Source organism: Carcharhinus amblyrhynchos, unplaced genomic scaffold, assembly GCF_965287045.1.
Source record: "Carcharhinus amblyrhynchos unplaced genomic scaffold, sCarAmb.v2.hapA scaffold_38, whole genome shotgun sequence".
In the NCBI taxonomy this organism is placed as follows: domain Eukaryota; kingdom Metazoa; phylum Chordata; class Chondrichthyes; order Carcharhiniformes; family Carcharhinidae; genus Carcharhinus; species Carcharhinus amblyrhynchos.
This window is the reverse complement of record NW_027649779.1, coordinates 10,203,384-10,216,863: the sequence shown is the minus strand read 5'-3', so window position 1 is coordinate 10,216,863 and position 13,480 is coordinate 10,203,384. Positions and strand designations below refer to the sequence as shown.

Here is a 13,480-nt window from a genome sequence, read left to right as displayed (position 1 = left end):
CTGCAGGTCAGATAACCGAGTGAATCTCTTCCCACACTGAGAGCAGGTGAATGGCCTCTCCCCAGTGTGAACTCGCTGATGTGTCCGCAGATTGGATAACTGGTTGAATCCCTTCCCACACTGAGAGCAGGTGAAGGGCCTCTCCCCAGTGTGAACGCGCTGGTGTCTCTGCAGGCTGGATGACCAAGTGAATCCCTTCCCACACTGAGAGCAGGTGAATGGTTTCTCCCCAGTGTGAACTCGCTGGTGTGTCCGCAGGTGGGAAAAACGAATGAATCCCTCTCCACACTGAGAGCAGATGAATGGCCTCTCCCCAGTGTGGCTGCGCCGATGAGCATCCAGCAGAGATGGGAATCTGTATCTCTTCCCACAGTCCCCACATTTCCATGGTTTCTCCATGGTGCAGGTATCCCTGCCTCTCTCTTGTGTGGACAATCAGGTGAAGCCTCACCCACACACAGAACACTTGTACAGTCTCGCCCTGCTGTGAATGGTGTGATATTTATTCAGGCTGTGTAACTGGTTAAAGCTCTTCAGTCAGTGCACGGGAACACTCTCACTTGAATTTGGCAGCGTGTTGTTGCTTTTCCAGTCACACTGACGTTTGAAATCTTTTCAAATCGACAAACCGGGCAACAATTTCTCCTTCCAGATTCAATGGCTGATGATATTCAGGTCCCACAGAATATGCTTCTGCCAGAACTAGATGTGATGTTTGTGATTTCAGCCTGTGATTCCTCTTTCAATATCCTGTAAAACAAATTGACACAAGTCATCAGTGTCAGCACAGGATAGAAATTCAGAACAGACAATTCCAGTTTCTATGGAACATTCTTTCCTCTCTCATTCCCTAAAATCTGTGAATCTCTATCCCATACACTCTCCCTCCATTCTCATTCTGCTGTATCTCATATTCACCCTCCCAATTCTCCTGAAGGTGCTGATTGAGTCTGATTGACAGATCCATGCTCACTGCTTCCTGTCCTGGACACACAGAGAGCTGAAAATCTCCATGCAGGCTGCCAGACAGATCCATGTTTGTCTGAGTGGATTAAAAATGTGTGGAATATACAGACTGGATTCACTCCCTTACCCTTCAGTTGCTGCAAGTCCCCAATTTCCCCCAGAATGAGAAATGGAAAGGGGGAGACATTGATTTCCTCCCAGATGTTGCCCAGAGGAGGAAGTTTCACTCTGAAGCTCATTGACCAACTTCCGCATTGTGAGGTCACAATGGAACCCTGCCTGAATCAGCCAATAGGAATCACTCTGCTCTGCGGTGACGTTTTGGGGTTCCAGTGCGCAGGCCCGAGCGCGCGGAGCCCCGCCCCCACGCATTGTTCCCCTCCCCCTCCCGGGAGTCCCGCCCCCACCCATTGTTCCCCACCCCGTCCCGGGAGCCCCGCCCCCACCCATTGTTCCCCTCCCCCTCCCGGGAGTCCCGCCCCCACCCATTGTTCCCCACCCCGTCCCGGGAGCCCCACCCCCACCCATTGTTCCCCACCGCATCCCGGGAGCCCCGTCCCCACCCAGTGTTCCCCTCCCGGGAGCCCCGCCCCCACCCATTGTTCCCCTCCCCGAGCCCCGCCCCCACCCATTGTTCCCCACCCCATCCCGGGAGTCCCGCCCCCACCCATTGTTCCCCTCCCCCTCCTCGAGCCAAGGTCTCCAGACAAGCGGCTGGCGGCTCCGGCCAGAGCGAGAAGCCGCTCGGTGATCTCCCCCACGGCCCGGGACAGCGCATGTCCAAGGGAGAGGGGGAAGATGCGCATGTGCAGGGGAAAGCCCACCCTCTGACCTTCATGCTGAGGTTTTGACCAATGGGACGAGTTAGAGGATCGGAAGTTCTCTGGTCCTCCAGCCAATCAGAGCCTCCCCATTGTCTGAATGCGGAAGTTGGACAATGAGCTCATTCCTGCCCAGGAAAGGTGCTGCTGTTCTCTCTCTGAATGGAGACTGAGCTTCAGACTGACTCAAACTTCATCCTGTCTACAACATCTGTGAGTAAAACACTTTCTTTTCTCCCCCTTTCCATTTCTCTTCTCATTCTGGGGGAAATTGGGGACCTGCAGCAACTGAAGGGTAAGGAAGTGAATCCAGGGAGGGAGCAGATTCTGGAAAGGTTGGCCCAGGTCTCTCTCTCTCTTAAAGGCATTGATATCCTTTACTCCCTCAGCCTGACACATTGATTCATCTGGATAAAAGATCCCTTTCCTAATGACCACAGTTAAAGGACTGGTTTTCCCCAGGAGATGGCTGACATTTAATAAGAATAAAAAATTAATATAGGACAGAGATATCCCTAGTGTTGTAATATCGTAGATTTGGTATATTATTTATGGTTCTGTCACAAAGTACATTTATTATTCCTCGTCTTGTAATGTAGCACTGAAGCTGTGTTACATATTTTCACTCATCGAATCATTACAGCACAGAAGGAGTCCATTCAGTAACTCAAATCCATGCCAACTCTCTGTGGAACAATCCAGTCAGCCCCATTCCCTTTCAATATTCCCTTTCCTCTGCAAGATAATTTCCTTCATGTGCCCATCTCATTTCTGAAATATATTAAAGGGGGCAGTAAACTAATTTGGACAGAGATGTGTCTGATGTTCCTTCATCCATGGATATGGGTGCTGCAGACTTTGGCCAGTATTTATCACCCATCCCCATTTGCCCTTGAACTGAATGGCTTGCGAGGCCATTTCAGAAGCCGGTTGACAGTCAACCACATTGCTGTGCCTTTGGAGTCACATGTAGCCCAGATTGGGTAAGGATGGCAGATTTCCTTCCCTAAACAACATTAATGAACCAAATGGGTTTTTCTGGTCAATCAACAATGGTTTCATGGTCAAAAGTAGATTCTTAATTCTAGATTTTGTTTTAAAATTCAAATTCCACGATCTGCCATGGCAGGATTCAAACCTGGGTCCCCAGAACATTAGCTAAGTTTCTGAATTAATAGTCTAGCGATAATATCACGAGGCTATCAGCTCCCCTGTTGTTATATGGTACAGATTAGATGTATTATTTATAGTTCTGTAATAAAATACATTTATTATATCTGGTTGTGTAATTTTGGACTACAGCTATATTGTATATTTCCAACAATCTCTTCCCTCAGAGAATTGTTAGTATCAAGATTTCTCTTCCATGGGGACCAGTGGGAGGATTGAATATATTCAAGGATGAGTTAGAATAACAAGGTAGTCAATACATTTTGGGAACAGACTGGAAAATGGAGAGAAAGCTCAGATGAGGAAGGATTTCTTCACTCAAGGATGTGGTGATTTTTTCTGGATTCTCTATCCCAGAGGACGACCGAGCTTCTGTCATCAAAAATTTTGAAGAGAGGGATTGATAGGTTTCTAGATATTGAAGATATCGATGGATATGGGGGACAGTGTGGGGAAAGTAATGCAGAGGTAGATCAACCAATAATCCCAATGAATGTTTGAGCAGACTCGATGGGCTGAATGCTGACTGCAGCTCCTGTTTGTTATGATGTGTGTGTCCAGGACAGGAAGCAGTGAGCATGGATCTGTCCATCAGCACCTTCAGGAGAATTGGGAGGGTGAATATTAGATACAGCAGAGTGAGAATGGAGGGAGAATGTGTGGGATGGAGATTTATAGCTTTTGGGGAATGAAAGTGGAAAGAACGTTCATCAGGATCATAGAATTGCTACATCTTATCAACTGTCCCTGAGCTTTCACAGTGAATCCCACTTCTGAAGACCCCCTTATCCCTGACTTGTCTGTACTGCTGTCAGTCTCACAAAGCAGCTCCCTGTGTGCTGATACGGGAGGCCCTGTGAGGCGAGTTTAATGTTCCATGATTGTGTCTTTAATGAATGCTCCATAGAAATGAGAAATGTAGATTTGAATTTCGATCGTATTCTGAATTGCGATTTTTTTTTGCTAAATTGACTTACAGGATATCAGACAAGGAGAAATCAGACAGAAATCGCCAATGTCACAGCTAAATCTGACAGAGTGACTCAATTTCCTGGGACCTGAATATCATCGGCCTTTGAGTCGAGCAGGAGAAATGCTTGTTTGGCCTCAAAAGATTGTAAATATCACTGACTAGAAATGCACTGAGATACACACAAACCCGAGAGAGAGTGTTCCATTGCACTGAGTGTGGAAAGAGCTTTAACCAGTTACACAGCCTGAAAATACATCGCAGCGTTCACAGCGGGGAGAGAGTGTACCCGTGTTCTGTGTGAGATTTAACTGATTGTTTAACCTGGAGAGTCACACCCGCACCATGGAGAAACCGTGGGAATGTGGGGAGTGTGGGAAGAGATACAAAATCCCATCTGAGCTGGAAATTCATCAACGCAGTCACAGCGGGGAGAGGCCATTCACCTGCTCTGTGTGTGGGAAGGGATTCACTCAGTTACCCGGACTGCAGAAACACAATCTCACTCACACCCAGGAGAGACCCTTTAAATGCTCTGACTGTGGGAAGGGTTTCAAAAGCTCTCGGTATCTGATGTCTCACCGGCGCGTTCACACTGAGGACAGACCCTTCAGCTGCTCTCACTGCGCAAAGAGGTTTAGAACATTGTACAACCTGCAGAGACACCAGCGAGTTCACACCGGGGAGAGGCCGTTCACCTGCTCGGTGTGTGGGAAGGGATTCACTCATCCATCCCACCTGCTCAGACACAATTTCACTCACACCAATGAGAGACCCTTTAAATGTTCTGACTGTGGGAGTGGTTTCAAAAGCTCTGGAGAGCTGGTGTCCCACCAGCGCACTCACACTGAGGAGAGACCGTTCGGCTGCTCTCACTGCGCCAAGAGATTCAGAACATCGTCCAACCTGCAGACACACCAGCGAGTTCACACCGGGGAGAGACCCTTCACCTGCTCTGTGTGTGAGAGGGGATTCACTCAGTTGTCCAGCTTGCTGAAACACAATCTCTCTCACACCCAGGAGAGACCCTGTAAATGCTCTGGCTGTGGGGGAAGCTTTGAACGTTCTGGAGAGCTGGTGTCCCACCAGTGTATTCAGACTGAGGAGAGGCCATTCGGCTGCCCTCACTGCACAAAGAGGTTTAAAACGTCATCCAACCTGCAGACACACCAGCGAGTTCACACCAGGGAAAGGCCGTTCACCTGCTCGGTGTGTGGGAAGGGATTCACTCATTCATCAAACCTGCGCACACACAGTCTCACTCACACCAACGAGAGACCCTTTAAATGCTCTGACTGTGGGAGTGGATTCAAAAGCTCTCAGGAACTGATGATCCACCAGCGTGTTCACACTGAGGAAAGACCGTTCCGCTGCTCTCACTGCTCAAAGAGATTTAAAACATCATCCAACCTGCGGGTACACCAGCGCACTCACACTGAGGACAGACCATTCACCTGCTGTGTGTGTGGGAAGGGATTCACTCACTCATCCAGCCTGCTGAGACACAGAGCCACTCACTCCGAGGAGAGCCCCTTTAAATGCTCTGCCTGAGAGGCCGGTTTCAGAAGCTCTGAGGAGCTGATGATCCCCGAGCACATTCATAAGAACATAAGAAATAGGAGCAGGAGTAGGCCATCTAGCCCTTCGAGCCTGCCCCGCCATTCAATAAGATCATGGCTGATCTGTCGTGGCTCAGTTCCACATTCCCGCCCTCTCCCCATAACCCTTAATCCCCTCTCTTATCAAAAACCCATCAACCCGCGTCTTAAAAATATTTAGCGAGGCAGCCTCCACCACTTCAACGGGCAGAGAATTCCAGAGATTCACCACCCTTTGAGTGAAGAAGTTCCTCCTCAACTCCGTTCTAAACCGCCCCCCCTTTATCCTGAGGCTGTGCCCCCTAGTCCTACTGTCCTTTCTGAGCGGGAAGAGTCTCTCCACCTCTATCCTATCCATCCCATTCATCATCTTATACGTCTCAATGAGATCTCCCCTCATTCTTCTAAACTCTAACGAGTACAAGCCTAGTTTATTCAGCCTCTCCTCATAGCTCAACCCCCTCAACTCCGGTATCAGCCTAGTAAACCTCCTCTGCACTTCCTCCAAGGCCAAAATATCCTTGCATAAGTGCGGCGACCAAAACTGCACACAGTACTCCAGCTGCGGCCTCACCAATGCCCTATACAGCTGCAGCAAGACCTCCCTACTTTTATATTCAATCCCCCTCGCTATGAAGGCCAGCATCCCATTCGCCTTCCTGACCACCTGCTGCACCTGCAAGCTGGGTTTTTGCGACTCATGCACAAGGACCCCCAGGTCCCTCTGCACCGTCGCCTGCTGCAGTAGAGGCCATTCAGCTGCTCTCTCTGTTCAAGGAGGTTTAGAATATCATCAACACTGCTGAAACACCAGTGAGTTCACACCGGGGAGAAACCATTCACCTGCTCGGTGTGTGTGAAAGGATTTACCCGGTTATCCAGCCTGCCCAGACACACCACCATCACACCCAGGAGAGATTCTTTAAATCTGGGCCTGGTTTCCAAACCTCTCGGGAACTAATGTCCCACCAGTGAGTTCACACCGGGCAGAGGCTGGTCACCTGCTCTGACTGGGAAGGGATTCACTCAGTCAGCAAACTCGGTGAAAGTGAGTTCACAAGTGATTACAGTTCTGGGATTATTCTTGTCAATCTTTCTTGCCCCTTCTCCAGTGCCTCTATTTCCTTTTTCTAGATGGAGATCACTAATAGGATGTAGTACAGCACTGGAACAGACCCTTTAGCCCACGATGTTGTGTCGAACATGACGCCAAATTAAACAATTCCTTTCTGCCTGCCCTTGATCCGTATTCCTCTATTCCTCGCACATTCATGAGCTTATTTAAAACTCCCTTAAATGCCCCTATCGTATCTGCCTCCACCACCATCCCTGGCAGAGTGTTCCACACACCTACCTCTCTCTGTGTAAAAAACATTTACCTCTCACATGAACTTTCCCCGTCTCACCTTAAGTTCGTGCTCCCTAGTATTAAACATATCAACTCTGGGGGAAAAGATTCTATGTCCCTCATTTTATAGACTGCTATCAGGTCTCCCCTCACCCTCCACCACTATCGAGAAAACAACCCTCGTTTGTCAGTCGCTCCCACTCTCCAATCCAGGCAGCATCCTGGGAAACCTCTTCTGCACCCTCATCAAAGCCTCTGCATCCTTTCTGGAATGTGGCGACCAGAATTGAACGCAATATTCTAAGTGCGGCCCAAACAAAGTTTTATAAATCTGCAACATGGCACGCTGACTCTCGTACTTAATAAAGTATGGAACTGATCCACTTCAGAGCATGATGTGGAGATGCCGGCGTTGGACTGGGGTAAACACAGTAGAAAGTCTGACAACACCAGGTTGAAGTCCAACTGGTTTATTTGATAGTAAACTCACAAGCTTTCGGGTTTGTCCGGTTTCCTACCACAGTCCAAAGATGTGTGGGTTAGGTTGATTGGCTATGCTAAGAAATTGCCCCTTAGTATCCAGGGGTGTGTAGGTTAGAGGGATTAGTGGGTATAATATGTAGAGATATGGGGGTAGGGCCTGGGTGGGATTGTGTTCGATGCAGACTTGATGGGCTGAAGGGCCTCTTTCTGCACTGTAGGGTTCTATGATTCTATGTTTATCTTGACAGTTGGAGTGTTTCTTTCTGCTGGACTGGCCAGTCTCCCAATTTGGCTTCCAGTGGGCTGCTGTTCTTCCTTGGGGATCACTGATGTTGGCAGTGCTCCCAGTGCAGTCTAACCCTGGTTCAAAACGAGTTGAATCTGACCTCCCCTGCTTTCCAGTCCTAACCTACTCCAATAGGAGCTCTTTATAGGGCCCGACACTGTGGGGAAAGCTGTGAATGTTTCGAGTCTGGGCAAAGGAGATGTGCTGGAGGCAGATTCAGTCACCGTTCTCAATAGAGAATTGGATCTTTTTTTTGAAGAGGAAAAATTGACCAGACGTGCGGGAAATGGGCACTGTGTGAATTTTCATTGCAGAGGGCTAGCACAGACAAAACGGGCCGAATGGCCTCCCTCTGTCTTGCCATTCTGGATTACCAGCTCGCTGATTCTGAACAGCACAACAAGACAGTTGGTATCTCTCGTGCCCCTGAGTCAGGAGGTCGGTGCGGGGGGGAGTTGAATTTCCAAACCATTCCCGGTACTAAGGGAGAGCCGGACAGGCAGAGCGACCATGTCTCGAGTGAGAGACTAACCCGAGAGCCCTGTTTCCACCTCAGGTAGACATAAAAGATCCAACAGCAACAGCCGGAAGAGGACAGGTGTGACCCCGGGGTGTCCCGGGGCCTGATATTTATCCCACAATTAATGAGTGAGACCGGGTGATCTGGTCATCATCACGTTACCTTCTGTGGGAGCTTGCTGTGCGCAAATTGGCTGCAATCTTCAGAAAGCGTTGACCGCAGTATCCCAAAAGGCGGAAGGCACTATATAAATGCAAGCTTCCTTATGAATCAACAGGCTCCTATCCTTATGGACAGATTGCCCAGAGGGCCAGGAGTCAGCTCGAGCCAGCTGAGTGCGGGAGGACAGGAACTTCCAGTGTGAACCGAGGCTGCTTCCCTTCATTGTGGGACCTGACCATTTAAAGGGGATACCTTGACTTGCTGAGCTGTGAATCCAGCCCCCTTCTCCCTCTGTAATAGAACAAAGAACAACACAGCTCAGGAAACAGGCCCTTCAACCGAGCCCACGCCGCCATTTTAACATTGAGAGTGCCCTCCTCTCCCTACGACCTTTGTCCACGCCTATTGGACTCCACAATAACGGAACCATAACCAGATTGAGGGGAGACTAATTTAGGGACAATTTGTTACACCAATCAGCCTAAGAGCACATCTTTGGGGTGTGGGAGGAAACCGGAGCACCCGGAGAAAACCCAAGCAAGCATGGGGAGAATGTGCAAACTCCCACAGACACCGGCCCAAATCCATGTGTCTGCACAGCAAACAGTGATAGTCACTGAGCTGTCGTGTTGCCCGTCAGTTTAAGTGTACACTAACGATGTGAAGCACTAGGCAACTCTCGAAGCAACATCCAAGAGCAGCCCTCGCACGAGCCACTGTGTGTATGCCCCTTGTTGGACAACAAGGCGGACCGAATTGCCTGTGGATTAAAAGAAAAGACATCAATAAACATGTACAACTTAGACAGACATTCACAGAATCTCATGGAATAATGCTGACCTGGAAGTAACATCTGGACTGTACCTCTGCCACTGAGGACAGGCAGAGATAATATTTCCCCCTATGATTCTGCTGTAAATAATTTATCTCACAGACTAACGGGTAGATTTCACCAAACCTTGCTAAACTGACTGAGTACGGCCGTTGGAAGAAATGATCCATTTTTGGTTAAGATCGGGATCTGGGAATTTTATACAGGAGCCATTCACAACGGGGCAAATTCACTTTCTCTTTTAGACTGTTATGGTTTGTTTTATTTTGATTGTTTTAGAATTCTATCTCGGCTCCTGGGGTGGAATTTGTCACAGCTGTCAACCGTGAGCTGAGTTTTCACAGCAGGTTGTTGGATCAGGATTTGCCTAAACTCTCCTGGTGAGACAGTTCTCTTAATGAATAAATGTACTATCTTTAGCTTTGTTGTCACAAAGCATCCCTGTCTGTAACAATGTGTCTCAAAAGCTCGTGGATGAGTTTGAACAGAACATGGTACATGAAATAACTCCTCAGAGACCAGTGTCTCTTCAACAGATTTCCTTTATTTACAAACTCAGTTCCACTCCGAAGATTGCTTCAGTTACAAGATCAGAATCAGGAGTGTCAGTAACCTTGATATATGATATATACAATATATGTGGTGCACCCTGATTAGGTAGGTGATCATTCCCTCAGTCAGGGGGCTCATACTCCAAGAGGACAATCTCGTGTGCCTCATTGAATTATAGGCTCCCGACAGTACAGAAGGAGGTCATTCGGCCCATTGAGCCCGCACCGACAACAATCCCACCTTATTCCTGCAACCCCAGATATTTACCCTGCTAATCCCCCCCCAAACTAGCTAGTTATCCGAACAGAGATTGTAGAGTGGATTCAGAACTCTCTTCTCCCCAGCTCTGATCGAACATGCTAGGATTCTTATCAATTTTTACTGGTGCACAATAGAAAGCAATCTTTCCAAATCTATTGAAGGTTTCTGCTCTGCCCAAGACCAAAGAAACATTGGGGAATGTTGCTCAATCTATCACGCAACCCAGCCTCCCCTCCATTGACTCTGTCTACACTCACCGCTGCCTCAGAAGAGCAACAAGCACAATTAAAGACTCTACGCACCCTGGACATCCTCTCTTCTTATTGCAGCACAGTTAGGAAAGTCAGTAAAAGATAATCTGTTGTTGGCAATTTGATGATCTGGTGTCTAAAACCAGAAGATTCAATATTTAGAATCAACAAGATGAACAAAGTTAGAAGGTTATTTATTAGTCATAGGCAAGACTTACATTAAACACTGCAATGAAGGCCCTGTGAAATTCCCCTAGTCCAGTGCCTGTTCGGGTCAATGCATTTAACCAGCATGTCTTTCAGAATGTGGGAGGAAACTGGAGTACCCGGAGGAAGCCCACAGAAGCACATCAATACTGCAGCTGGATATTCACAGGAAAAAAGTTGTTATCGAACGCTTCAAGTGGACCGAACAGAGAGAGATCCAAGTGTAAGAAATACTCCAATCTTTAATAAATATGTTTCAAACGCTGACAGATTTTAAGTCAGCTTCTATCACATCGAAGTCAATGGGAGATTGTTAAAGGTTCCAGATAGATATGTAACTTGATGTTACCATTACCATACATTGATAGATTCAGGAATGTCGCACAAACATTTTAATTCTTCGTTCTATTTTCAGACTGTAAAGTTAAACCAGGAATTTCACTCTCAGTCAGGAACAGATCCCAGTTTTACACCCATCTCTGATCTGACAGCACATTTCCAGCATTCACCATCGCTTTTCCTGACTGTAAACAGAGTCATATAAGGAGTTTCTATTCCTTGTCTAGGAGCTGTGAACCATGGAAGGGAGTGGCTGCGGCACATTCCTTACACACCTCAGGCTAGCAGAGACGCTCTGGAAGGTAAGGGCCCAAGAGAATGGCGGAAGGTCCGAAAACTGAAATGATCTAGACAGTTAGAAAGGAGAGAAGAAAAAACCCTCACACATGGAGCAGTCGGTAACAGGAGAAGAATTAATCTCTTATCCTGAAGAAATGAAGGACTTAACTGTGTGTCTGAAACAATATTAGTTCATTTAACACTTATCAGATAATAAACTGCAACATGTTCTGGAGATCAGCCTGAAAAAACTCCAGTTCTCGAGTTGAACATGTTTCAGATTTGGATATGATTAAACTGGAATTAAAAGCCTAATGATGACCATGAAACCATTGTTAATTGTTGTTAAAACCCATCGGGTTCACTAATGTCCTTTAGGGAAGGAAATCTGTAGTCCTTAGTTGGTCTGGCCTACATGTGACTCCAGAGACATAGCAATGTGGCTGACTCTTAGACGGCCTCTGAAATGGAGGGCAACTAGGGATGGGTGAGAAATGCTCAGTCCAGACAGTTACCCTCACACCCAGTAACATGAATTTTTAAAAGTAACAGCAGAATCCAAATCCTTCCATCATTTGTGAACTTTTTGGTGTCTCAAAAGGTGGGATGAGTGGATGAACGTCTTCCCACAGTCAGAGCAAAGGAATGGCCTCTCCCCAGTGTGAACTCGCTGGTGTGTCAGAAGATTGGCTGAATGAATGAATCCTTTTCCACACGTGGAGCAGGTGAACGACCTCTCCCCAGTGTGAACTCGCTGGTGTTTCTGGAGGCTGGACGACAGAGTGAATCCCTTCCCGCACACTGTGCATCTGAAAGGCCTCTCCCCGTTGTGAACTCGCTGGTGTGTCAGCAGGTCAGTCGTGGTTCTGTAAGTCTTCTCACACCCGGAGCATTTGAAAAGTCGTTTATCCGTGTGAACCAGTTGGTGTTTACTGAGGTGGGACGATCGTGAGAATCCCTTTCCACACACGGCGCAGGTGAATGGCCTCTCTCCAGTGTGAACTCGCCGGTGTATCAACAATTCACTCGTGGTTTTATAACTCTTCTCACACTCAGTACATTTGAAAGGTCTGTTATCCGTGTGAACCAGTCGGTGTGTAGTGAGGTAGGATAATCGTGTGAACCCCTTCCCGCACAGAGAGCAGGTGAATGGCCTCTCCCCAGTGTGACTGCGTTCATGTTCGATGAGGTTCTGTGATCGTATGAACGCCTTCCCACAGTGCGGGCAGCTGAACTGTCTCTGGGTGTGAACACCCTGTTGTGTGATCTGGTCCTTGGAGCTTTTAGAGTTATTATCACAGTCTGAGTGGTCAAACAGCCTCGCATCAAGATGAACTTGCTGGTGTGACAGCAGGTGGGATGACTGAATGAATCCCTTCCCACACACGGTGCAGGTGAACCGTCTCTCCCCAGTGTGACTGCGCCGATGGTTTTTAAGCTGGGATGGAAAACTGAATTCCTTCCCACAGTCTTCACATTTCCACAGTTTCTCCATGGTGTCCTTGTGCCTCTCCAGGTTGGATGATCAGTTGAAGCCTTATTCAAACACAGAACACACGTCCAGTTTCTCCGTGTTGTGAATGCTGTGATGTTTTTTTCAGGCTATGTAACCGGTTAAAGCTCTTTCCACAGTCAGTTCACTGGAACACTCTCACTCGAGTGTGTGTGTGTGTCTCGATGCTTTTCCATTCACACTGATGTTTAAAATCTTTTCCCGGAGACAGAAGAGAAAAATATTTCTCCTTCCACGTTTAAAAATCTATATCAGGTGCTGATGAGCGGAATAATTTTGTTAGATCGTTCTGAAATGTATTGTTTGAGTTTCCCATTTGAAAAAACTTCCTCTTCTAAGACACTGTAGACAGAAGTTTGTATAGTGATGGAAATTCAGAACAGATAATTCGAGTTTAAATCATAGAATCCCGACAGTGCAGCAGGAGGACATTCGATCTATCAAGCCTGCACCAACAACAATCCTATCCAGGCCCTATGCCCATCACCCCATCCTAATATTAACCTTGATGTGGAGGTGCCGGTATTGGACTGGAGTCGGCACAGTGAGAAGTCTCACAGAACCAGGTTAAAGTCCAACAGGTTTATTGGGTAGCATGAGTATTCGGAGCATTGCTCCTTCATCAGGTGAGTGCCTGATATTAACCTAACCTGCACATCTTTAGACACTAAAAGGCAATTATAATTAACTATTACAGGGACTACAACCTCTCACACTGATGTGTGCATGGCCCTGAAGGCTGCAAACATCAGCTGCAGCTTGGGAGTGAAGGAAGCTGTTTAAAACCCTTTGGTCCAAAACACTGCATTCCTGGGCACTAGGACCCGGTGGGGAACAGGGACCCGGAGCCTCCGCCCACTCTGTTACGTCACCAGAATAAAAACGCATGCGCACTCCTCTGCTGTGAAGCAAGATGGCGGCC

At 47.6% G+C, this 13,480-nt stretch overlaps 2 protein-coding genes across 2 annotated transcripts in view; both read right to left on the bottom strand.

Annotated features, from left to right (window-relative positions):
* Positions 1-13,480, bottom strand: part of LOC145362572 (uncharacterized) — a 65,449-nt gene that overhangs the window by 40,893 nt on the left and 11,076 nt on the right. The window lies entirely within an intron of this gene.
* LOC145362519 (uncharacterized) lies at positions 11,617-13,011 on the bottom strand. The gene has a single exon (XM_080218539.1). The coding sequence runs from the start codon at positions 12,538-12,540 to the stop codon at positions 11,617-11,619; it is 924 nt and encodes a 307-aa protein (XP_080074665.1). The 5' UTR covers positions 12,541-13,011.

Bases quoted from the DNA above. Each gene is read 5' to 3' on its own strand.
- LOC145362519 (XM_080218539.1), bottom strand. From the start codon at position 12,540: ATGGAGAAACTGTGGAAATGTGAAGACTGTGGGAAGGAATTCAGTTTT.